Source organism: Anopheles darlingi, chromosome 2 (assembly GCF_943734745.1).
Source record: "Anopheles darlingi chromosome 2, idAnoDarlMG_H_01, whole genome shotgun sequence".
Lineage (NCBI taxonomy): Eukaryota > Metazoa > Arthropoda > Insecta > Diptera > Culicidae > Anopheles > Anopheles darlingi.
The window spans coordinates 29,954,403-29,978,454 of record NC_064874.1 but is presented as its reverse complement, the minus strand read 5'-3'; the positions used below and the strand labels follow the sequence as shown (position 1 = coordinate 29,978,454).

The window sequence follows — 24,052 nt, the reverse complement described above, 5'->3', positions numbered from 1 at the left end:
AACATGCGGTGTTTAGTTAATATTAGGGTAAGGGAATTGGTCATTGTTTAAGTTGCCAATAGGTGTAATTTGAAAAAGATGTCTTTTATGTGGAAAAGAATTTTAAATTCGAGCTGCATGCCTTTCGTTGGTGATATTAGGACAAATACGTTGGACATATTTAAAGCCACTTTAATAATTTATAGCCTAATGACTTGTTACAAAAGGTTCAACATAACTGCATAGTTACAAGGAAGGAGTTTTCAAGAAAGTAAATACATCTGGATTGAAACAAGCAGCTTGGATTTGGGCTTAATTTATACTTACTTTATTTAAAACATTGATGAATGGTCAAACTTGCTTTGCTCAGTTTTCATACATTACTTTACTGTTTCTGGCATATCTTTTCTTCGGGTTTTTTTAAAAATAAAAAAGTAAAGTGAACACGAATAAACGCTGATGTAAATGATAAGTGACGTTACTTTTTTTTTACCGGGGTTTTCAATGGAAATTTGCAAAACTGTCAGTTTGTTGGATACAGGTTTATTTTTGCATGTTGGCCAAATTTGTCTTTTGCATACTATACATCGTGTAGTTTAGAAATAATGTTAACAAGTCTGTTAATCTTGAATATTGTATGAATCAAGTTTTTGGACTTACGTGATAAAATATAGATAATTAAGTGTCACCAGAAATAACAAATAACAAATATAAAATCGTAAAACACGAAAGACCGTCTGTTGTTTTTTGTGAAATTTTGAGGCAAATCATTGCCTACATTTCTTGGCAATGTAATGTAAATGTAGTCGCTATAGTTACTCGCTCCAAACTAGAGTGTTCGTTTATAGAAATTTTGGGATACATTGGAATCCAACAAAGCATTTGCTACTATTTTCCATTCACAGAAACAGAAATGCGGTGGACCGAAAAAGCTCCCGAGAGCTTGATAACAGCTGACAAGTGCAGCAACCGTGTGGTACTAAAGAGCAAAAAATAGATATTCAGGTTGATGACCCAAAAATATCTCTGAGCTAAACTTAGTTGGTTGACACCTGACCAAGACACTGTGAGCATCAGTCCCTATCTCACGCAAATTCTTCTAAAGCATCAACGAAAGTAGTATAGCGGTCTTGTGACGCTTTAACTCCGTACTAGCCAAATTGCGAAGCGATTTACCTCTCTGCTAGCGTCCATTCTCTTGTTATGCGCATGACATTTCCATCAGCAACCCTATTCACCCCATTCCCCCCCAGTAATCTCCCCGCACTGAGGGCTTTATAAATTTTCCATTTCCCGGTGATACAATCAATTTTTCGCACAAACGTAATCTTCACACCTAGGGCCTGGACAACGTAGGGCACCGTTCCGAATGTTCTGCTTTGTAGTAGACGCCTTGAATCCGTAACCTCGACACGAGACGAGACGAGACGAGACGAGGCGTAAGGGACGCAACAAATAGGTCGACACTGCGAGTTGACCATCACCGTGCGACCATGCGAATCCGCACATCCGTCGGTGATGTCCGGTCCGGCTGCGTCGATGTTATGCTCGATTTGCTCCGTACTGGGAGGGTGTCTTGTACGTTAAGACACACGCCCACAGCACGGTCCGGGACATGGCACCCAGCAGGGAAGTTGATGTGACCCCCCACTCGGTTCCGGTTCCTGAAACGAAATACCATCAACCACGACCACGTTGTCGCCGTCCAGTAGAAGTGGTCACCACTTGGCCGTGCCGTGACCTGGCATGCTTTGATGAGGCGAATGGAAATCGGACGAAAATAAATAAATACAAGGAACAAAAGAAAAGCAAAAAAACACGAACACGAACACGAACAAGAAAAGAACGGAAAACACTTCCAATCCCCATTTCCATCATCATGACCTCTCCAAAGGCGTCTCTCTCTTCCTCCCATTCTAATGGACCGCTTCCGGTGTGTCTCGGTCGATCCCTTGTTTACGTTTCATTCCGCTTTTCGATCAACCGGACCGGGTAGCACTAGCGACACTGGCACTGGCGCTGGCACGCTTGGCCCTTCGCTTGGCTGTCCAGTTCGGTGTCTTGTGCCAGCTCAAATTAGCTGTCAAGCGCTGTGGCCATGGGCCATGGGAACCAGTGTCAGAAGGAGGAAGCAGGGCCAGTGGGCCAGCCACCTCACAAACGACGCAACGGATTAATTTGTTTCTGAGAGCTGCTTCCGCCTGCTTCCCGTTCCTTCGCTTATTGCTTTGCTTCCGCTTTTAATTAAAGACTTCCCCGGCCTAGGCGTCGAGTCCGAGGAAGCCGAGAGCTTTAATCGGCCAATTGTGGCCCCTGTGGCGGAGGGACCGAATGGGGGATAAGCATTTTCACATCCGGTGGGATCGTGGCTGGCACGATATCAACCGCTTAATCGGATAACGGCAGTTTCAGTCGACTCGGCTTCATCCCTTGGACACGGGCATGTGATGGCACCGCATGATTGTGGCGTCTGTCAAGCAGCTGTTTGTAAAGCTACGAAGCTACTGAGCGTTAGCCATACTTTGAGCCCCTTTTCCGGGGAGCCTTTCCGGGGAGGCATGACGAGTGCGCCGACGAAACTAACCCCCGAAACAGTAATAATGTGCCACTTGAAACCATTTATTTGCATCTAATCTTCCTTCTTCTCCTTAATTCAGATCTCGGTAACTTTTGACAACCGTTTACCTTTCCGGACAACACACCTTTTGCACCCCCCGGCAGTTTCAGTTCCCGGTATTCGCTCGGCGGACGATCTCGGTCGCTCGTCGTCGCTCACGGGGGTTCGTTCGTTTGCGTTCTCTGCCTTGTGTCTTGTGTTTCGCGGTCCGTTTCATGTCCCCTTAATTTCACTTTCAACCGCACCGCCAGCAGGTTCTGGTTCGCCCTCAATCATGAGAGTGACCCTTTTCCCGGAGGCCATTCAAATGAGAGGATCAGCTAGCTCGCTACAAATCCCGGACCCCTGATGGCCTGATGGTGGAAGGGGTGGGAAGGGAACGAAGGCTAACAACCAAAAATACAAAAAAGAAAGAGCAAACCGAGAGCGCTCCCAAGCGACCGAAAGGTAGCCAAAAAGGTTGGTTCAAGACAATTTTCCTCGCTGGGCGGTTGAAATGGGGGGGAGGTGGAGCATATTCTTCCGTTTCGGGGTTTTTTGTTTTGGGTTTTAGTATTTTATTTCCTCTTGGCGGTGTCGTTTGCTATGTTTTATGTTTGTTTCAAGTGCGTCCCCTTGGCGTGCAGCAGGCTGTGGACCGTGGAGCTCACACTCAAAACAACTCTGTTAGCTGACCTGGCAAGGAGAAGGCGAAGGCCGCGTGTCCCCTTTCCTTGGCTTTTTATGGCCTCTCCTTCCGGGGTTGGGGTGGGGCTGAAGCTTTTTTTTTGGTTCGGGCGCTACAGCCCAAGCCATTCAATGTCATCATTAGATCCTTTCAGCTTCTCCGCACCCATCACTGACGCTTGACCGACGCTACCAGGCTAGCTGGTGATGGAAATTTCATGTCCCCGTTCCCTTGGGGCGTTTAACGGAGTCAGGGGTTTTCTTTGGGGGGGTCCGTGGTGGTGGGTAGAGTAGAGAGTGTTTTTCATTTTTTTTCGTTTCCCCCTCCGCAGAGTCACGGAGAACGGAAAAGCTGAATAAAAGGTTTTAAGCGAGAGAGAGAAAAAGAGAGATTGTGTGCCGAAGGCAACATATAAACCATTCTCCACACCCAACACGCACACAGCCACATAGACAATGATTCACCGAAAACGAGGCAGAGATTCGCCTGCGCCTCAAATGGATGCTTTTGGTTTCGGGCACCTGAAGAGCATTCAACCGCACCGCAAGCTGTTCACTGTCCCTCTTTCCACGGACCGATCCGGTTGTTAGTCGGAACTGTCTGGTCTCGCAATTGCCACCAAGGTGCACCACAGAACGGTGGTGGACTATGTAGCGCCAGGACGACCAGGAAGTTGTCCTATTATAAAGGGGCTTAGCTCAGGTGAACTTTTACATCATCGCACACCGTACACGAGCAGAGTTCTCTCTCTGTCTATGTCTCTCTCTCTCGAGCTCTAGCTCGTTCCGTAGTGCCAAATGCGGCGAATAGTTTATCAGCACCGAAGGCGGAAGCCGGGAAGCAACATGACAAACTGTAAAAACACGCCACCGTCGGTCACGGCCGATCGGTCGACAGCAAAATGGTCAGCAGCAGCATGAGGGAATGTGCCGGATAGATGGAAATGTAAAATGATGCTACAACAAAAAAAAAACTGTAATAAAAAACCGTCCGGGATCCGAAGATCCGAGAAGCCCCCGCTAAAAGTGGGTGAATGTGTGTATGTGTGTCTCTACCCTTCCCTTCCGCCTCCCTCAATATCGCTTCCCCCCCTGCCAGTGGTCAATGGTAAGCATATTTTCCAACCGAATGACACGGTTTTCAGTGTTGGAAGTTTTGCAATAAATAAACTTTCGGTCCTACCCCAACCCATCGCAACGCACGATGCACGATTTCACTGTTCCAAACCCTCACTCGCCGGGGCCCCCGGAGTAAGAGGATTCGGTTGGAAGGATCGGTTTGTGGAGAGTGGTGATGGTGAGACGACGGTCGATGATGCCTCGGTAGTCGGCCAACTTTGTCGCCAAATTGTGACCGACAAGACCGATCATCATCGTCATCAACATCATCAACAGTGTTTAGGGTGTTTTTGGGGTTTTAGAGTGTTTTTCCACCATTCACCCACGGGTTTGGGTTGCAGCTATTCGGCTCAACTTTTGTTGCGAGTGTTGTTGTAGCAACTATGATAACAGATTAGCTGTTTGGCTCACCAGGGATCTGGTCACATTCCTTCCACCTCTCCAATGAGGGCGGTGAGAGCCAGAGCCAGAGAGAAAGAGAGATAATCTTGTTTATGTTGCCGATTACAGACGGAATCGATTGGGCCAGTGTTCGATTGTTGGATTCAAGTTGGTTTATTTTAACAATCCGTGTAATTAATTCTAATTTTTAATGTGTCAAAGCTGTCTTATCGGTGCTTAGTCAGGTAATCGAAATGATCCGTTTAATGGAGTGTCAACAGGAGAAGGAGAAATTAGCATAAGCGGTGAAGGGGATTTTGAATTTAAATTATACCTCGAATGAATTCATTTAGCATTGGATAGTCAGAGCTATCGGATAGTATGGAGGGGAAATTCATGGACCTAACGTGTCACAAACCTTGCAACTGATATTCAAAATGCCAGAAGCGTCCAGAATCATATGCATATCAGAATGATTAGATATGGATGAAGTAAATTCATAGGTTTTAAATATTTCCTTCGTGGAAATATATCGATTGTCATTACCGGTTGAAAATATGGCCTCAACATCTTCTAACAGCGTTACAATACAGGCATATTAGGATCCGATAGTTGACTTTTGTTTCTATGATGTAATTAAAAATATTTTAATTACATTTTCAGATAATTTTGAAGCCCCGAAAATTGGCTGGAGTCACGTCAAGTAATAATGTGGTTATAGATAGCTCAATTTGAAAACAAAGAAACCAGATAAAATACATTTTCTACTTTCAGATAACTGATACTAACTGATCTGTCTGTTTCCATCACGCAAAACACAATTTTTAATTGATTATTTGCGTTAACCTCGCCACAGCCTTGACAATTAGCTCCATTTATGCACCAATTGCCTCGAATCACACAAGATGCATATGATTTCTGGGCGGCACCCCCTCCCCCAAAAACGGTGCCAGCGTTTCTGCATCACTAAACACCAGTACGTCGGCGACTAATGCAGCTGCATAATTCATTACCCAGCAAGTTGATTATCATTTCGATTGTTGACAGTTTGACGCCAGACTCGGCGACACCACCGCCACCGGGAATCGGATGTTTGTGTTTCGTCGATGTTCACAAATGAGCCCGAGCATGGTTTGTGGCAGGTCGCTGGACAGGACGAGCGATGACCGATGATGGTGGTGATGCATGGTGCACCCTGACCGAGCTATTGATAGCATCGGTGATTAATGAAACAATTCAATTATCAAACATGTTGACACCTTTCACCTACACAAAACCCACCGCCCGTTACGATGCTTTTCGTCGATATTATTGTAACAAATAGTGGTGTGCTAAGCATCCTAATTATTACATATAAATTTTTTGGCTTACCTCGCTCCGGGATTGGTTCTTTGCGGCTCGATTCTAGCGGTGCTTGGGAAACCTCCGAGTAGATGGTACCGACCTCGGCCAAACACCGCAGTATCAGCTGCCCGGTGGTGTAGTGCGAGGGTAGTAGCTAATGAAACAGGAAATAATAATGCTCACTGTTTTATTCTCACTCTCAATAATTACCGATACATACCTGTATGGTTAGATCCCTGGAGGCCCAATGCAGATTGTCAGGCGTCGGATGCAGAATGGTGGGTTCCGTACCGACCTGTGAGAGCGAGAAAAAGCAAACAGAAGACAACACATTCAATCAAACGAAAGGCACGTAACGCATTTCTTCGGTGGTTTGTGATTACTTTACGATGATACGATGCGCATATTATCTGTCGGATTTACGCCTCGCTCGAAGCTTATGTCAACGGAGTGCCTTTATGGACGCTTCATTCACTTCAGTAACATCACTCCGGAACATATACTACGTCCCAGTGGATGATGGGAAATGGTTCGATTGATTTGGGGTGTACAGTAAACCATACCCTTCTACCCTCCTCGGTGGGAAGGAACCACCGTATGTTAACGGCTCGAAGTCACGAAGTCGAACAACGCTTTTACGTCTTCATAAAACCAGATTTTTACTATTCACGATATTTCAATTTCGGCGATTCGGCGGCCGCTGGCGAATCGGTTCGTCATCGGAATGCGACGGCTGGCTGTACCGTAGTGTTGCGATGCTGCAATGCGCCGCGCACCACAAAACTACATTAAGCGTCTTATTGGAACTGTGAGCATCAAGAAATCTCCGACACTCCAGCGCACAGGGGCGCGAAATGGGCGCGACATCTAAACTCGCCGCGACATCCGGGATCGCGCTGTTGGAGAGTGCAGCAGGAGAGGGATTTATGTCTGCAGCATAAAATATTTATGATCACCGAGCGCCGGTTGGCAACGGCTGCTGATGAGTCACCGTTAGATACTCGAGTGCGCGGGGCAAACCCTTGCCTGCAGTGTGGTCATCCTGCCTTCGTTGCTTCCGTGATTTCGTTGTTAGTGCTGCAGGCCAACGTTAGCTCAACGCCTCGTATCCATTCGAAGCAACAAAAAAAAAAAACACGAGCGAACTAAACGAAGGAACATGTGTCGTGAGGCACAGATTGCCCTGGCCTGAGATGCCATTGTGCAATTGCCTTACCGCGGGTGGAAAGAGCTCGGTAGCAGCAGCAGCAGTAGCAGCAGCAAGAGAAACCCTATATTGCCGCACTCGACAGACGAGGCTCGGTGTAATAAAGTTCCACTTTAACTTCATTTATGATACAGCTGTTTGGTGTCACTTTGGAACCGCACGGCACGGCACACGCCACATTCAACTTTCGCTTTTATGGTGCAGTAGCGAATCTGGTGATAGAGTCGGTCATGCCCGACCACTAATTGGTATTGGTGCTTCGGTTCCGCCATTCATTTGTTTGTCAGTACTTCTCGTTTGTATGGCTTTGACTGCCATGCTCCGACTGTGTGCCTAAAGGAAGAAGGTTCATCACCTTTTATCGCACGAAGATGATGAGAATAAGAGGATAGTTCGCGGCCATAACCGAAGTGAGGAAAAAAGGGGCCTTATTCACACTTCGCTGATTAAGATGGACACTTCGGACGGGAGTTTTATTCACAGTAATAAACCATTTAATTTGCTATGTTTTGACCTTGATAAGGATGTCAAAACTAGTCTGATGCGATGAAACCGGCGGTTGTGTCACTCAGAGAATTGGCTTTCTATGATTCGACACCTCGACAAGATGATAACAAGAAACTAAGAGCAGCGTGCGATTACAGGCCCGAGATTGGTCAAATCTCCAATAGTGTTTCTCCATGCGTCTCCATTTCATGCAATGAACGCGAATTGCTATCACATCACACTTGTCAGTGCCACCGATGGCCATTGGCCGTGGTGACTGTGCGCGAAGATGCTTGTTAGAACAAATGCCACGAAATGCTACGAAATGCCGGGCTTCGTTCAAATGGGTGTCCTCGCGTCCGAGGTGGCGATTTGTGGAATGAGTTGCCGGATGTGGCCGAAAATATCATTAATGTAGCTGTGCCAGCGAAAGTAGAAGTTGGATTCATTATGTTATTTCCCCGTCCGTGACCGGACCTTGGGACGCTGAAATGGTCCACACTAAGGGGCAGGTACCATCGATCCAATGGCCGGACCGGAAGCTCGACTGCTTTCGTTAGCAGACGATTGAAACGATACGCAACGGAAGCGAACCACATGGCCAGGACAAGGATGTGGACGTGCAGATTGGACTGGCCTGCCTATCATACCGTCGGCCGGCGACCAACCGGTGACCGACCGTCGGCGACGGAGTGTCGGAAATAAAATGAAGACGATAATCACATTTTAAACGCTTCGTCTGAGTTGGAGCTCCGGAATTGGAATCATTTTGTCCTCTTTTTCGTTTCCTTACTTTCGGACCGACCAGTGGACTCAATGATGATGCCAGTGAGGCAACAGCGAGTGAAAGCATAACACTGCACGTCTTCACAGTTTGTCAGCCCGAGTGCAAGATTCAAATTTATTGTATAATGTGCTTATGGTGGGGAGGGATTACTCACGAACTGGTTTCCATGCGAAATGTAGGGAAAATTGAATCCCTTAACAAACCCTGACCTTCTGAGCCACAGAGTGAGAGAAGGAGCAGAGCAGAGTTTAGTTTGAATGGCGCCGTGCACCGCGAAAGGCAGCACAAAAGACGAGAAGTCGAATTTCCTTCTCGAGCGACTTCCTGTTGCTTCCGCGCTGTCACTTCGTGCGCGCACCACTCGAATAATGGACACACTCTCTTTCTGTAGGCGCAGGAAAAAATAAAATCCCGAGCACTTCCGAAGTGGTCGCTTTTGTGAGAAAGCATTAATAAAGGGAGGGGGAGAGGTTATACATTATGCTGCAGCAGTAATTAAATGTCAGCTATCCGTGTTGCTGTCTTCGTAGGCACAATACAACTTGGCCCTTTTTTTTCTTCTTTCGCTGATAAATAATTAGTACCAATGGGTTTCGGTCCTTCTTGTTTTGTTGGGAGCTCCGTAGGTTTCACTTAATGTAATAAGACAGTTCATTTCCTTCTTAGTTTTAATTATTCTCATAATCTATCACGGAATTTGTTATTTTACTTTCGTAATGTTATGCAATTGGTTAGTAATCTAAACAAGATTACTGGGAAATGTATAAAACGTTATTCTTCAGGTATTTTCTAACAAATAATATGTGTAATAATATGTTCAACAGTATGACGAAGACTGAAAATTGAATATTTCTAATGTAATATAAGAACATTATATCAACAAAGGACTTATTGCAGTTTATCTTTAAAAAAAAACTAACAAATGATGGATCATTTAGAAAACATCGTATAAATATGATATTTTATAAGCAACTATTATAAAATAACTTAAATTGTTATATCTAATCGAATTGTAGAACTGCTTTAAAATATGGAAAACACTCGCAATAAAATTATTACTCAGTTTAATTGATAGGGTAACTTGCGGCGTCGTTTCATTTAATTCCAATTATTATATCAGGGTACACCCTTAACAGACATTGTGAAGCACAACATGTAGTCTACCGTTACCGACATTTTTATAACCGCTTTTCATAAATAGTTTTCCGTTGAGCTTCGCACCGGCATCGCTTCAGACATGCTCTGTTTGTTTCTCTCAAAGCTCATTCATCGTTGCAATAGCGGCATTAATCCTCCTCCCTCCCGCCTCCACTATCTTCCCTTTCATGGCTTAGAGCAAGCCACACACATGCACCGTGTAGCTCCAAATTGACCGCAACCTTTTTCTCATATATGCGCAATCCGCTTTAGGCGCCTTTCTACCACGCGGTTCTCCGTCTACTACGTGTGTGTGTGTGAAGCGAGTCTTAAATTGCACACCTACGGAACGCCGGTGCCGGTACCGGTCCGATCCGCCTTTGAGAGCCTGGCCTGGCAACCGTAGTGGGACGTCCCAACATTAATTAAAACTTTTTCCATTCGGTTCCAGGGAGCGAAGCGGAACCAGTGTGCCATCGGTGCATCGAGAGTCTGCTCGGTCAAAAGCGCCATCACCGCCGTCCATTGCAATCAACCTTCAACCTGGCCATTGGGTTTTTGGGGGGCGGAATGTGTGTCGAAGTTTTGATCCTGCTTTCCCGGGACACGAAGTGAGGGAAGCAAGAACAGGGAACGTTTTGGAGTTCTGGCTTTAGTTTTCACGACTTTTTATTGCCACTGCCCGTCTGGTGCTAAGCACTTGCTGCTGCTGCTACTGCTGCTACTGCTGTCGGTGGCGTTCCGTTGCTAAGACGATGTGTGGTGCCCATTCCCAATCCTTTGTGGCCAGCTTCATGTGCGGTTCGTGGGGAACGAGGGTTGCAAACAGTGTTCCACTTGATTTTTGTAAAGATTGCACACCTATTGACAGCAGTTTATTGGTTGCTTAAACGTTGCCCTACCTCGGGCTAGGTGGCGAGCTTGATAATTGCAGCAGCTAAACCGAGCACCACAGCACGATATAAACATTAACCCGTACCGGAGAACTGGTACCGGTGGAGCCCGTTGGTTACGACATCGTCAACACATCGTGCTGGGTGTGTAGAAGGGGGGAAATGGGAAACTTTCCGCCAGATTTCCGCTCTTGCTGTCGTTGCCAACGACCGAACGAACGAATTCCGCTCCTCCCTTTCGGCGCCGAATTCTCCGAGCTATTTATCGATGTTACGAGTGTACATATTGGATTTTCTCAGCACTTCAAATTCGTTGCAAGGATTGGTTGCCTGTGCAATGGCAATGGTTTGCAAAGTTGTGCGCCAGCATCACTCTCTTCCTTGCCTTTCGTTCTTGAGCGTCAGGGACCAGGAGCTTCAAATTCACGTGTATGTGTGTTCCGTTTCAACCACAAAACTACAACCTGTGCGCTCGTATGCGCTTCCTGGAACACGGCAATCAGAGTTTACTGTTATTGGAGAGTTTTTTTTTCCGGTCGAGGATCGAGCGATTGATAAAAAGAAAATCCCATTCCGTGGTTGCCAAAAAATATTACTCCCCAAAGCGCGGTTCCAGCTGCCACTAACCCTAGGCACCCTTTATCCGTGTGTCAGTACAATCGAAACCCGACCGACCGCAAGGTGCAGGCGAGGGTTACAACCGGCAAGCAAAACCCTGCCCTGCACTGCATTGCACTGTGCCACCGTGCACGGCGGTGGCCAGTGGCTCTTGGTATGATTTATTGTGCGAAATGTTTCTCTTCAACTCCCTCCTCTCGTCACGCCCTTCCTTACCACTTCAATTTGTATTTGTAAGGTTGGGTCTAAAACTTGTTGGTCCATCATCGAACACCGGTCGTGAGCGTTGGATCGATGTGCGACGATGTACGACCGATCACCGCACATCGGAGTCGAGGTATTCGAGGACACGGAAAGAAGTGGTCGATCCGGTTTTCCATGAAGTGGAACTGCACTATAGGGCCAATCGGGGATCCTCCTAGGGATCGACGTGAAGCGACGTAGCAACGTGTGGTAAGCTGGCGAGCCTTGTATGGCGAGTGGAAGTGAGTCCCGGAGAAAGTTTTTCAATTCCACAACGTGTAATTTATTTTATTGGTTTGCGCAGCACCGCACCGTGATTTGCTTACTGTCGTTAGTGGCTACACGAGGATCCGGAAGCGTTGCCCCGCGATTGCCGTTACCAGGATGCTGGCCGGTAATGCAACGGAGCACGGTAGCGGCAGGAAATGCATGCCCAACCTCCCCAAAAGGGAGAAGCTCACGCTGAAAGAGAAACATTTTTCATAATCAACGTGGGAGCCGCACCGCCAGCGCCACCGTCACCGCCACCACCACTGATCATGCGTTAGTTGTAAGGATGTTGCTAAGCCCCTTGTGTGCGCGATGAATGGATGCAGCATTACGATGTAGCATGTACCGTACGTCGTACACAACGCTCCCAAATGAATGGTGCTGATCGATGGAATAAGCGGGTGATTTAATGGGATTGAATTTTTCCATTCCTAGTGTGCTTGCGGGCTTCCTTTTTGGGCTTCTTTGCTTTTGCTGTCGTCGTCGTCGTCGTCGTCGTTGTCGTGTCCTGGTTGTTGGTATTCCGCTTCAATCGATGCTTGTATCTCCGATATCGGCTGGATAGTGAATGTGGATCAAAAATGTGCGAGCTGAATGAAATTCGACGTTAGTTTGTGTGTCGGTAAGTTGTCCAAGAGCACTAATAGAATTGAGCGGCTGCTTTTTTTTCTTTTCTTTTCGTTCGTTTGTGGCTCGCTCGTTAATAAATTGGTTGGACCTAACATGAAACATATTAGGTACGAGGCATTTTGGAACAGAGAGCGATTCCGTATCATGATATTATCCTGCCTATTGAACCTTTTCTGTCATTTTGTATGATTCTTTGGGGTTCTAAGTGTATCAAAATATTAACTTCTTTTGATAGTTATTCTATTTTGTTCTAAGATACACAAATGCAATAGCAATTACAAGATCGTTATATTTAGCACATTACAAAAGCCTTTCCATGCTATGCACGAGTTACACTTTTGCAGTCAAAGTGAAATGTTAAATAAAGCGCTAGGTTCTCGGTAAAAAGGTAAAAGCAAATAAACCCATCGTTTGCATCTCGGTTCATCGCTTTCTCATTTGACGGCCATGGCCTTTGAAATGATCTTTGGCTTCGCTGGTAAACACCAGCAAGTCAAGGTCGCATAAAGAGGGTAAACATTAAACCAATCACTTTGCGATCAAAGGGCAGAAACTCTTGAACACCCGCCCTTGTCAAAGAGTCACCTCCCCGTCAAGGGTTCGTCCAAATAGTCCAACCTTGCGGTGGCGGGTAGTTGCCACCAACCAACACCGAGCAGCAGCAAACCTTCAGACCAGACCTTCAGATGATGGATGGGCAATTAATTATTGGGCGGAAAAATGGGCTCGTTATTAAAACTCACTCACCCCTCCAAAAAGATAATGTCACTTTCCGTTGGCCATTCGGTTTGCTTTGATGTTTCCGCTTCTCCAAGGAATAGTTAAGGATAAGATCGTTTGCATTCACTGTAAGGAAGGGTTTCTCGGTTAAGGCGACACGAGACGGCGACGAATCGACAGCGCCGTAGCGCAATGATGAGTAAAATTGTCCCCTACTGGGTCTGGGACGGTGGAACGAAGGTCATTGGACGGGGTGCCGGAATCACTTTCAAGCAGCTCAATCTAGCAGAAAAATGGTCCGAAAAGTGTGGTGTTACACAATCGCTGAATGGTGTCAATGGTGACAAAATGGTTTTATCTGCCCGCTAAAGCCATCAATGGTCTTTACCCTGTTTGGCTTTAGATATCAAATCAATGACGGGGGGGGGGGGGGGGTGGGGGGGAAGAGTGTCGAGAGGCAGAGAGAGACTCGTCGTGCTCTCTTGACGGCGTAGTGTGTGTGAACAGATGCTAGGAATACAGATTGGAGCAATTTATAGATTGGAGCAGCCTAATGCTACTAGACAGCCAACGCCAAGGGACTTCCCTTTTTTTCCCCCTGCGCTGGCTTGTGCCAATATTTAACGGTTCAACCTTTACCATCAGCCCCTTTTACCCTCTTGGTGCTCTTTGTGATGGCGATGTTTTTGTTTATGAATACCGCATTCGAGTAGTTCGAGCTCTTGTGCTTGCGCGAGTGGGATCCAAGTGGGCAATGGTGCTCAGCCATTCATGAAATCCGACGTTGCCGAGCCAACGACGGCGTTGGGAAATGGGGAGCCTTTTTCCGGAGCACTGGAGGGCTTTACCATTGTAAAAACCGATGAGATGAGCTGCTGAAAGCGGCAGGCAGCACATCACTCTCGGATGTATCGCATCGGCAATACCGGAAACGGTGCCCGCCGTACGAGCAATCGTTTAGCTGCGAACGCAACGGGCGGACGACGCCCTAACGATGGTCTCTTGTCACGGACGCTGCGGACTCATGGGGGACGCTTATCGAGGGAAGGGATGAAATGGAAAATACTCTCTCTCTCTCTTTCTATCCGGCACAGAGTCTGGCGCCATGCGAATTAGGACGGTGGATGGTGGTGATGCTGATGGGTGGAGAAGAGGAAAACTAACATTTCCCTACAGCACATACAACGTTTGAACGATGCTGGTGCTAGGGCCGGACCGTGAACCACCACTGGATGAGTTATGACTTTCGGCGAGTGTCTGGAGCGACGGCCCCCTTCCAGATAAGCACCTCTCAGCATGTAAGTGTTGTTCGAGAGGAAGAGAAAAAGAAAAAAAAATATAGAAAAAATAAGAAAAAGATCTCCTTGCATAAACTTATCTCTCTAGCTGCTGTCAAAAATGATGAACTAACGTGTGTCTGGGTTGAGTGATTTAGTTTAAGAGTTTTACACTCTGGCCAACGCCGAAACACCAGAAGAAAAAAAAGACGAAGCGCGGCGTTGGTGTTGCTACTTGCTCTATGATGGATGGGCATAACATATTTCACATAATTGCTATATCGTGTCGGGAGCATTAAATCATTCCCGGCCAAGAACGGGTAAAGAACAGAATGAAAGAATTAGTTCGTTCGCTTCAATTTCCGGTCGCCTTCGGATTCGATCGTAACCGAAACGAATGGCGTCAGGAGCATAAAAACCGATCGGATGCTTCCATTTGAAAACGATGTTTATGATGGTCGACAGTGAGAATTAAGCGAATTCTACGCTCCACCATTACGCTGTCATCGGTATAACCTACGGGAGGGTGCACCGGTGTAGAACCGATGGCGGTTAAGCTACTTGAAACATGGCCACGACATGGCCAGGGAATGCCAAGAAGTCGCGCGAATTCATTTCCACTTCGCGTCCACAGCGCCAATTTATGAACCAACTTCTCGGTTGGCTTCTCCCGTCTCAGCCGGAAGCCCATTAAAAAGGGGTAATATCATTTCTACCGCGACTAATGGTCACAAAGTTTTGGCGTTCGTTTTTTTGTTGTTGTTATGTAACTCGTCCTGGCGCTGCTGCTGGCAAAAGTTGACTCGCACAATAAATAATGTCGAACGTTCGAGATTTACCTGCCGGAAAGTTTACTTCGGTAGCGCCAGGGGGTGCACCCACCGATCGATATGCCCGTCGTCCTGTTGTCCAGTGTCACTTGATGCGAGGCACTTCCCGGGGTGCAGTACTGCTAATCTATCATCCACCGCTAACGATGTCCGTACCGTGAACCGGAATGTATTTCCGATCCGAAGAAATCATCATTGAAATGGAAAAGAAATTTTCTCAAAACCCCTCGTCCATCCGGCTCGAAGGGGGAACCGCACTCGAGGATCGTTCTGAGGGCCGAAAGGCCCTCAAATAACTGGGGCACTCAAACCTCGATGATAGTGAGGCGATCCCGCATCAGCAGCCATCAGTATTAGTGCTCCCGATAGCTAGTAGAGGCATGTGGTCCACTAGACGCCGCTCCTAGACGCATAAAAGCTTTGAAGGACGCGGAAAACGGAAGCAGAACGCAGAATGCCCCGGAACACGGGCAAGCTGCACCGGTCTAGGATTGTGAGTGAATTGAGACAAACAAAGAAGCCAAAGGGGGAGGTCACCGTCACCATATCGCTAGGGCCGTGGCTTCGCTCAGTGCCAGTGCCTCGTGATGGGAAGACACCGGAGTTTACCGGAAGCTCATCTAACGATAGCGCGGCGATGGCGGCACTCGCTGGCGTTCTGACTTCTGAGTCGCGCCATCGTGCGGACCGTGAGGGTTTTTGTAGTTGAGATTTACCCAAACCTCGTCGGAGTATCCGTGGACGTGGAGAGCTTATGGCGACCACCAACCGCCACACCACACCAGACCTCCCCTTTAACGCTTTTCAGCTCCTCTTCAGCTTGGCTGGTCGGTCACACACACAAAAAAAAGGAACAGGGAAGTTGGGTTGGATCGCATTGAAAACTCAATTTTCCAGTTGAACCAACCAAACGAAAACGGGTCCTCGGGGGGCGCCGAGTGTACGAGTGAGCAGCGGGAAGCGTGAGAGGATCATTTCACGGCAAAGTGTTCCCTGGCGGTAGCCAGCAGCTGGTGAATGTCCTTTTTCTTTAGCCCATGGCTGGAGGCGCGATTGTGTGATGCCAACGCGCGCGCGAGGAAAGAGGGTCTCCCTCTCTCTCTCTCTGTCTCTCTGCCTTTGGGTTTGCTCTCGGTTCCGATTCAGCATTAAGCGAATCGTTTTACACCTTCGACTGCTTCGGGTTGGCGAGGGTAGGGTAGTGGTAGGACCGTGAATTTCATCAGGGTTTCTCGTGGCCATAAGCGACCACGTATCAGTATCAGCAGCGAACGTACCACGTTGGGCGGTAACGTGAGACGCCGTGACGGTGATGAAATCTGGAGAGATGTCAGTCGGGAGAAATAGTTCATTATTTCTTTACAGAGCTCCATTCTGTGTGCGAGTGTGTGTGTGTGCCGGTCTGTATGTGTGTGTTAGTGTGCGACGGTAGTTTGAGAAATGTTCCTCTACCGGAACTCAACTCCGACGGACTCCATTTTTCCCATATTTTTGCTTTCGGCTCTTCGAGGCGAGTCGTCAGAAGTCGCTGCCCCTGAACCGGCAGCTCGTTGGCTTCAGATTTCGTTTGGATTCTCGTTAAATCCGGCTTCGGGACTGGCGGGACATCCGGTGTCTGGGCTGATATTCTGGACCAGAAGAAGCAGCAATGGACGCCGCATCGGATGGCAGCGGATGTTGGCTTGCAGCAAACAAAAAGAGCGATATAAATAGTTTTCCCTCCTTTTGTCGGTCTGCATTCAGATCTCTTAAGCGCTTTCACCTCCTTTTCCATTTCTGCTCTCCATGCCAACCTCATGGCCTACCATGGGGTTGGGTTGTTTTTCAAAAATACAAAAAGGCCTCCATACAGACCGACGGCGCAATGCTCGAGTCACAGGAGACGAGACTACGAGACCGGGATCGGGTCATACCGAGAAATTGCCGGTCCACGGTACGGCGGTCGCTGCAAAGACGTAGACGCTTTGCTCTAATTAGTGTTGTGCGACGGAAGTCCGGTTTGCAATGCATACCTGGCCGACTATTGTTTTGGCGAAGAAAGGCACCGGATCATCTGCCACTCAGCGGGTCGAACCCCCAGTCGTCCCTAAGGGGCCGAAAGGTCAATTGGGGAGCGATTATCCTTTATTTTACGAAAACACGACCCCGGCGGGGGAGGAGGCAGGTGCGTTCGTGACGTTTCGATAAAAATGGCCGGAATCCCAGCCGAGGCAACCGACTGAACCCTAATTAACCCGTCCCGAGGCAGAGGATCGCACCGGTTGGCTCTCTCACTCTCTCTCTCTCGCTCCTTTTCGGCCTCACAGCTATTTGTGTTCCACTTCGGAGGGCGTCCGATTACCGGCAATTAGCATCCATTTGCCACAAGCAACCGGCAATGGCGCATTGGAAATGACAAACAAAAGTCATCCGAAAAGTGTAACGGAACCGGCTCACCGGCGCTGGCTGGCTCAAGGGTGCTTTCATCGGCGTAAAGTGATCACTCTCTCCCCCCCTCCCGGGGCCCTCCGGTGTGGGCTTGTTCCACTTCCGGGCAAATTGAATGTAAACTTTTGTGGCGCCGGTCCAAAATCTCCCCATCGGGAGCGCGGAGGGCACTTAGCTTTTTTGTGTCTTAATTCCGTGATGGCCACCATTGACATGTATGCGTGTAGCATTGCGTTGCAAGGGTTGCGGCGTTTCCAGCGTCCGAAAGTGATAATTAACTTAAACGGTTCCGGACCGGAGAGTGCCGATTGTTGGCAGACGCATCCCCATAAGTGTGTTCCTGTTTGTGTACCGGGCCTGAGTTCCGTGTGTGTGTGTGTCAGTATGGCACAGCAGCGGGGACGGCGAGCGAGCGAGCCGACGAGATTAATTTAATTTTCACTTTACTACCAAAAATCCGACTTCCGGTCGAGAGCGGTCGCAGGGCGAAAGTGTTGATTTATCTGGCGCCAGATTTACTCTGCCCCTTACTTTTGGGGCTCAAACCAACGAGTGAGGACTGCCGGAAAGGCTCGAATCGGTCGGCCAGAAGCATCTCGCGTAGAACTTGATTGGAAGAAAAGTTGCGTTTGGTGCTGGCGCAGGCCGACCAAGTTTGGCACGCACTGTGACTGCAAAGTGAGATGGAAGCAGGGAGGGAGGTAGGGCACTCAGCAGGCATGCTTTCCCACCGGCGTGCTAATGGGACATAATTTTCCCTTCCGTTCGAGTGCAGCTGTGAACAATGGATTTACGGCGCATCGGTGAGCGGTTCTAACTTTTTATGATTGGCAAAATAAGTTAGTGGATGAGCGCGGCTCGAACGCTCGAGTGGTCCGGGAGTTACATTAACGGTAATGGAAGGCCAACATCAGTGGCAAAGATTGGCCAAATTGCCCTCCTCGTCCTTTTTGTTTACCCCTTTTCGTTGGTACAATTTTGGTACTGGGCACTGCGTGCATTACTGTGAGTAGTATGCTACAGCAAGCAGCAAAGTAAAAAGTGTTTGACATTTCGTGGCATTGTTGTGCCGTGGCTTTTTAGTAAAAGGAAGAAAGTAGTATGTTATTTGAAAGACTGTTCTCAACAACTCCAACGAGATTTATCCATATGTTAAAATCCCGTTAGCAGGATCCAAATTAATTAGATTTCCCTGGATATTCTTTGCTTTTGATTGCATTTAATATTATTCCCTTGAATTATATCAAACCCGCGAGCTGATGGCAAGTTCTGTGACTCAACAGCTCTACGAACCAGAGGTTTCTTTTACATGTATACATTTATTTTTACTTGAAAGCATTTACATAAGGAACTCATGATCGAATAGGAAAATATGTTCTAGTAGTAGATAGATTTTGGCTATGTTTTGTGAGTTGCTTGTTTAAGAATATCAACTTAAATGGAATATCTGATGGTATACTTTATTTGAAAAGTGTATCACCAATAATTGAATTCGATTTATGTGAATAGAGGTTTGTTTCACAACATAAATCATAGCATTTACGCTAAAGCGTTTCTTTAGAAATCCATTGCTCAAAGCAAGTGGCGAGTACACATTTGAATGTAGAATTGGAATCAAGTTCATCATTGAACCCGATATAAATTTAAACATGAAACACACAAATTACTTGTAGAGGTACTAATTGGCACATAGCCGATGAGTGGTCATAGACAACACGTCGCTATGTTTAATACGAATACTGACATTTAGTAACCTTTGAGAGTGGATTCAGGGCTTTTGATGCAGAAGTGAAAGCAGAAGCAACAGCAGCAACAGCAGCAGCAATGCATTCGCGTTACTCGACTCGCATTTAATCAATTCTGGATAGCACTAGCGGCGACCACACACACGCCACGCCGCCATGGCCGCTCATCTGTAATGATTCACACACTGCCAGCTGGCCTCCAGGTATTATAATTTAGATCGAAGCTAAATTAGAATTAGATTTATAGCACGCGAATCATCACCGATAACACACATACACCTCTCACACCACAGGAAATGCGGATACCCTAGGGACAGCAGTACCGCCATCGCCACCGCCGGTTATAGAAACGGAAATAAATTGAACCACTCGGTGTGTCACATGGTCACCGTGTCGCCCGGAAGCGCTCACAGTGGCTTACACACCACATGCCGTGCCAGAACACACCCTTCGGTATAATAGACATCGTTTGCCAACCAACGGCGGTGTGCTGCATGCACCTGTGCATCGTGGCACCGGGTTCGCACACGTCCTTTCGAGTTCACACGCAACACACGCCACCACCCATGGTCGATCGATCAGGTGGGGAAGGAGATGGGGTCCAATATTAAAATGAATGGCTCAAACCATTTTGCCAGTTTAATTACAGTATATTTACCGGCAAACAATGTGATAATTTGAAAATCATACCGTTCGTGGTGTGGCTCCCGGTGGCAGATTGAGAAACATACAAACAGAGACCCCGGAGATCGGACCTTCCCCGTACCTGTGTGGCTAGATGGTCGGTGTGTACCGTGTGGCGTTGATTCGCAACAAACGCCTTCGTACCACGACCGTAATGGTTGAGAAAGTGCAAACAACAGGACAGATCCTCAACATTTCTCATGTTTTACGGAGCAGTCGAACGACGTCCCGGTCCCGGTATGGGACGAACACGTCCTTCGAAAGGGTGGTGGTGTCCAGCCGTTCCGTTGCGTCCATTACAGCAACAAGACATTTCAATCCACAATTGATGCCATTTTCGTCGGACCGGACCTCCGACACCGGGATCGGACCAGCACCGTACTCGCCCGACGCCTCGACAGGCTCGTGTCGAATCCGAAGCCCTTTCCACGCACCACGGTATACGGTGCACGGTTCAACCCGATGATTTTGCTCGACGCAATCTAGGTTAGGCTAGGATAGGCTTCGGAACGCAGCAAATTCGTTTAGATCCGTTATCGCATGCCAGCCGTGAGGCATACCACTTTGTCCGTTCAGTCGACCGGACAGTAGTAGCAACAGCGGCGCCAGCGGCAGCCACAGGAGTGTCACTGTCACGACATTCTGTTCGCAGTTCCTTCCGTGACAAGGCAGAGCAGGGAAGCTGGAACAGCCGGGATAACGTGCAAACATGAACGGAACTATGTAGAAGCATTGGACATCCGGAGAGGTTGTGGTGGTGGTAGTCGATCGGTGCGTGCGTCTCTGTGCAATCCAATTAACGAGAATGCCCTCCGCTGCTTCGATTGGATGACGCTTTCCATCATGCCATCTATGCGAGGCCTTTCGGCTAAGGTGCTTTGGTCGCAGATTGGATTGGACGACCGGTAAATGGTATTACTTTTCGAAGGCGATTCGCAACATTTGGTCGCTTGGATGGGCTTCCTTCTCGGTACACCGCATGCTGCTATTGTCAGAAACGGTTAAGCATGCCATGCCATGACTCCACAACATACACGCGCGCGCATGGAGAGCAAAGCATGCTATGAGTCACACGCAACCAGCGTTGCTGATCAAGCTAATGCCCTCGCCGCCATAATTACACGGAAATTACACGGGGGATGCTGTGTGCCGTATGTTTTAGCGTCTACAGTTACGTCTCAACATTTCAACAAACTTCAAACCTTCCACGTGTTCCACCGAACCAGGCTCCATTTCGAGCACCACGTACCGGGTGCATCACGTGTACCCGGAGCCTTCTCTTGGGGGTTGAATTGAATTAAAGGACTGGTCTGTCCCGTGGTTCCCGTGGTGACCGTTCCCGTATGGGGACAGAACGAGACACTAGGACTTACGTAGTGGTGGTGGTGGTGGACCGCTGTGTCTGTTTGCCGTTCAAACAACAGCGCCAACGACGGTGGGAAGAGAGCGACTTCGGTTTCGACTTTCGGGTTTTCCGTTCTACCAGGAAGCATAAACCACTCCGAGCGGTTCCGCAGCATATCCGCAGCGCAGCAGCCAGAGAGAGGAGCCACCGACGGGCTAGCGCAAACATCTTGGCGAACACTGCGGTAGCACTGCTAACCATAACGCCAGGCAGACGAGACTTAGACGAGTGTATTTGTTATTCAAAACACATAAAGTCAACATTGATTACATTCCTTTCCATCCACCCCTCGAACACAGACACACACATGCGCGCGCGTGCGAGGACAAACGTCCAAACGAGCCACACCGTCATAGCATACACCTGGCACAGCAGAGGGGTACGACCAATGCTCAATGTATGCCAGCCCATTTCTCATTCACGGAACAGCGCCAACCGCCTTATCCTTTTCCGGCCAGAATAAGCGGCCCCGGGAAGGCTTCCCGGGGGACCGTTTGTGGTTTTTGGGCCTGGAGGAAGAAGAGTGAAGAAGGAAGGAAGCCCGGAAGTACCGCCGGGAACAACAGCCCCGGAGTTCCCGGCAACGACGACGACGACGACGACGATGCCGACGGAGGAATTACTAAAAATTACGTTTATCGCAATCATAAATCGTTGGATTACGAATTTAAACGTAATTTTCTATTTCTAACACCCCGCCACCCGCTCAAGCAGCAACCGCAATCGTGCACCCTCTCCCCGGGTTTTTGGATGGCGTGGTTGGGTTCGGTATTTGGTCCGATGTGATAACGGAAGGTATGGGTGTTCGGTGCCTCGAGAACCACTTCTAATGCCGAGGGCCAAAACTCCTCCTCCCCTCCAGGGGGTATTTGCGACCCGTGCCAGGCCACACCAAGGACCAATCCGACATCCGCAATCCGCCTCCCCCCGGGAACACCGGTACGCACGTACGATTTTCATTTAGCCAGCAAACAGAGTGCAACCGGAGACCGTCGGCATCGGTTTGGTCTCCCTGGTCTCGGCGGTCTTTGTTTTTCGCTCGCTTTCGTCCCCATTTTCCCCACCAGGGGATCACATGGCTGATTCCCAATGCGATTGCCACTGGCTGCATATTTATTTCCTTGTTTTCGTGGGAAATTTCTTTCTCGTTAGAACTGCACGGCACCACCACTCGAGGATGATGATGATGATGATGACGACGACGAGGACGACGCCGCCAGCAGCAGGTCGCGTTACGGCCGCCCAAAATGAGGACAATCCAAAGCGTAGGGGCTGGAGCAAAATAAGAAACACCAGACACCAGACGCACGAACTCCACGGAGCTCGCGATGCTCGCGACGAAATACTCTGCGCATTTGGCGAATGTCTTCTTTGAAATTCAGTCGCCTGAACGGTGGAGGGTTTTGCAGACAGTCCTAAAACAGGCTCCAAGACAGGCCAAATGGCGTGGGCGTCGACTGCACCAGAGGGGGGCACCAGCAAGCAAGGGATCAGCATTTGAAATTTAGCGAAGACCGTTCCATACACAATGCCTTGCGCAGTGGGGCGCACGTGGTGGTGGTGGTGCGAGATAGGGATCAGACCCTCGGGATTATTCAAATCATTCATCGTCGATGAAGTTTATTTACCGGAATGATTGGTGCGGATTTTCGACGATGACGCCAGGACTGGTGGTTCACTTCAGCACCACGGAGTCCACGAGAGTTCCGTGGTGCTAAGTAGAAAAGGAAAAAGGAAAGACACGATACGACACGAGAGGAAAGCGGAACCAGGAAATGGTGAAGCAAGCAAAAGCAAAAAGAACCTCCGGGCTTCCGGTCGGGCGGTTCTCAAGATTGAGCTGCAAAAACGTACGCCGCGGTTGGCGGCGCTACCGACGATGGTACTGGCTGGTGCTTAACCGAGGCACCCAGGAATAAGGGGCTCAGCTTTACCTTACACACACACTCACACACACACAGACACACCTAGGCCACAAGGGACAAACGGTTTTCAGTAGTCTCGTGATCATTCTCGCTAAACCCGGGCCAACCAGCGGGGAATGCACGAGAATGCGATTGCGAGAACGCTCCCTAAGACCGGGCGGCACTAGCGACTAACTGCTGCTATTCGATAGCGATCCGATGTTGGAGTAGTTTTTGCTTGGCACATCCGTAAGGGGAGCACTATACCAACGAGTGCCTCTCGGTCCGAGTGCCACGCGGATTACGCCGGATTGCTCGTATCGATGTAAATCGTGGTAGACCGAAGCGAAACGACACAGCACCGCTCGGCCACAGAGGGGTGCCCCATTCCCGCACCACCCAGGTTGGACTTCAAACGATTATTGGAGGGGATTATTGAGTTTCACAGGCTCGTGGTCGTAAGTGGTGCTATAGTTTGGGATAAAATTTATTGGCCAACTGAACCGGGTTACATACAGTAGCAGCAGTAGAAACCGATATACATATGCCGATAAAGGTTGTTGTCGGATTGTTGTCGGATTGTTTGTCGGACGGAAGTGGTTGTCAGCGTATTACGTGTCGCGGCGCACTTTGATCCCGATAAAAACGGACATTCAGCGTGCTTTACAAGTCATTGTTTGATC

The 24,052-nt window shown here is 48.4% G+C and overlaps 2 protein-coding genes across 2 annotated transcripts in view; both read right to left on the bottom strand.

Moving 5' to 3' along the window:
- LOC125949769 (26S proteasome non-ATPase regulatory subunit 8) overlaps positions 1–24,052 on the bottom strand; it is a 594,091-nt gene that overhangs the window by 216,088 nt on the left and 353,951 nt on the right. The window lies entirely within an intron of this gene.
- LOC125959169 (uncharacterized) overlaps positions 1–24,052 on the bottom strand; it is a 112,335-nt gene that overhangs the window by 12,327 nt on the left and 75,956 nt on the right. The window contains exons 6-7 of the mRNA XM_049691979.1: positions 6,327–6,401; positions 6,134–6,260 (exon numbers count right to left, since the gene is read on the bottom strand). Of these exons, the coding sequence (XP_049547936.1) occupies positions 6,134–6,260; positions 6,327–6,401 (202 nt within the window). The remainder of the gene's footprint in view (positions 1–6,133; positions 6,261–6,326; positions 6,402–24,052) is intronic.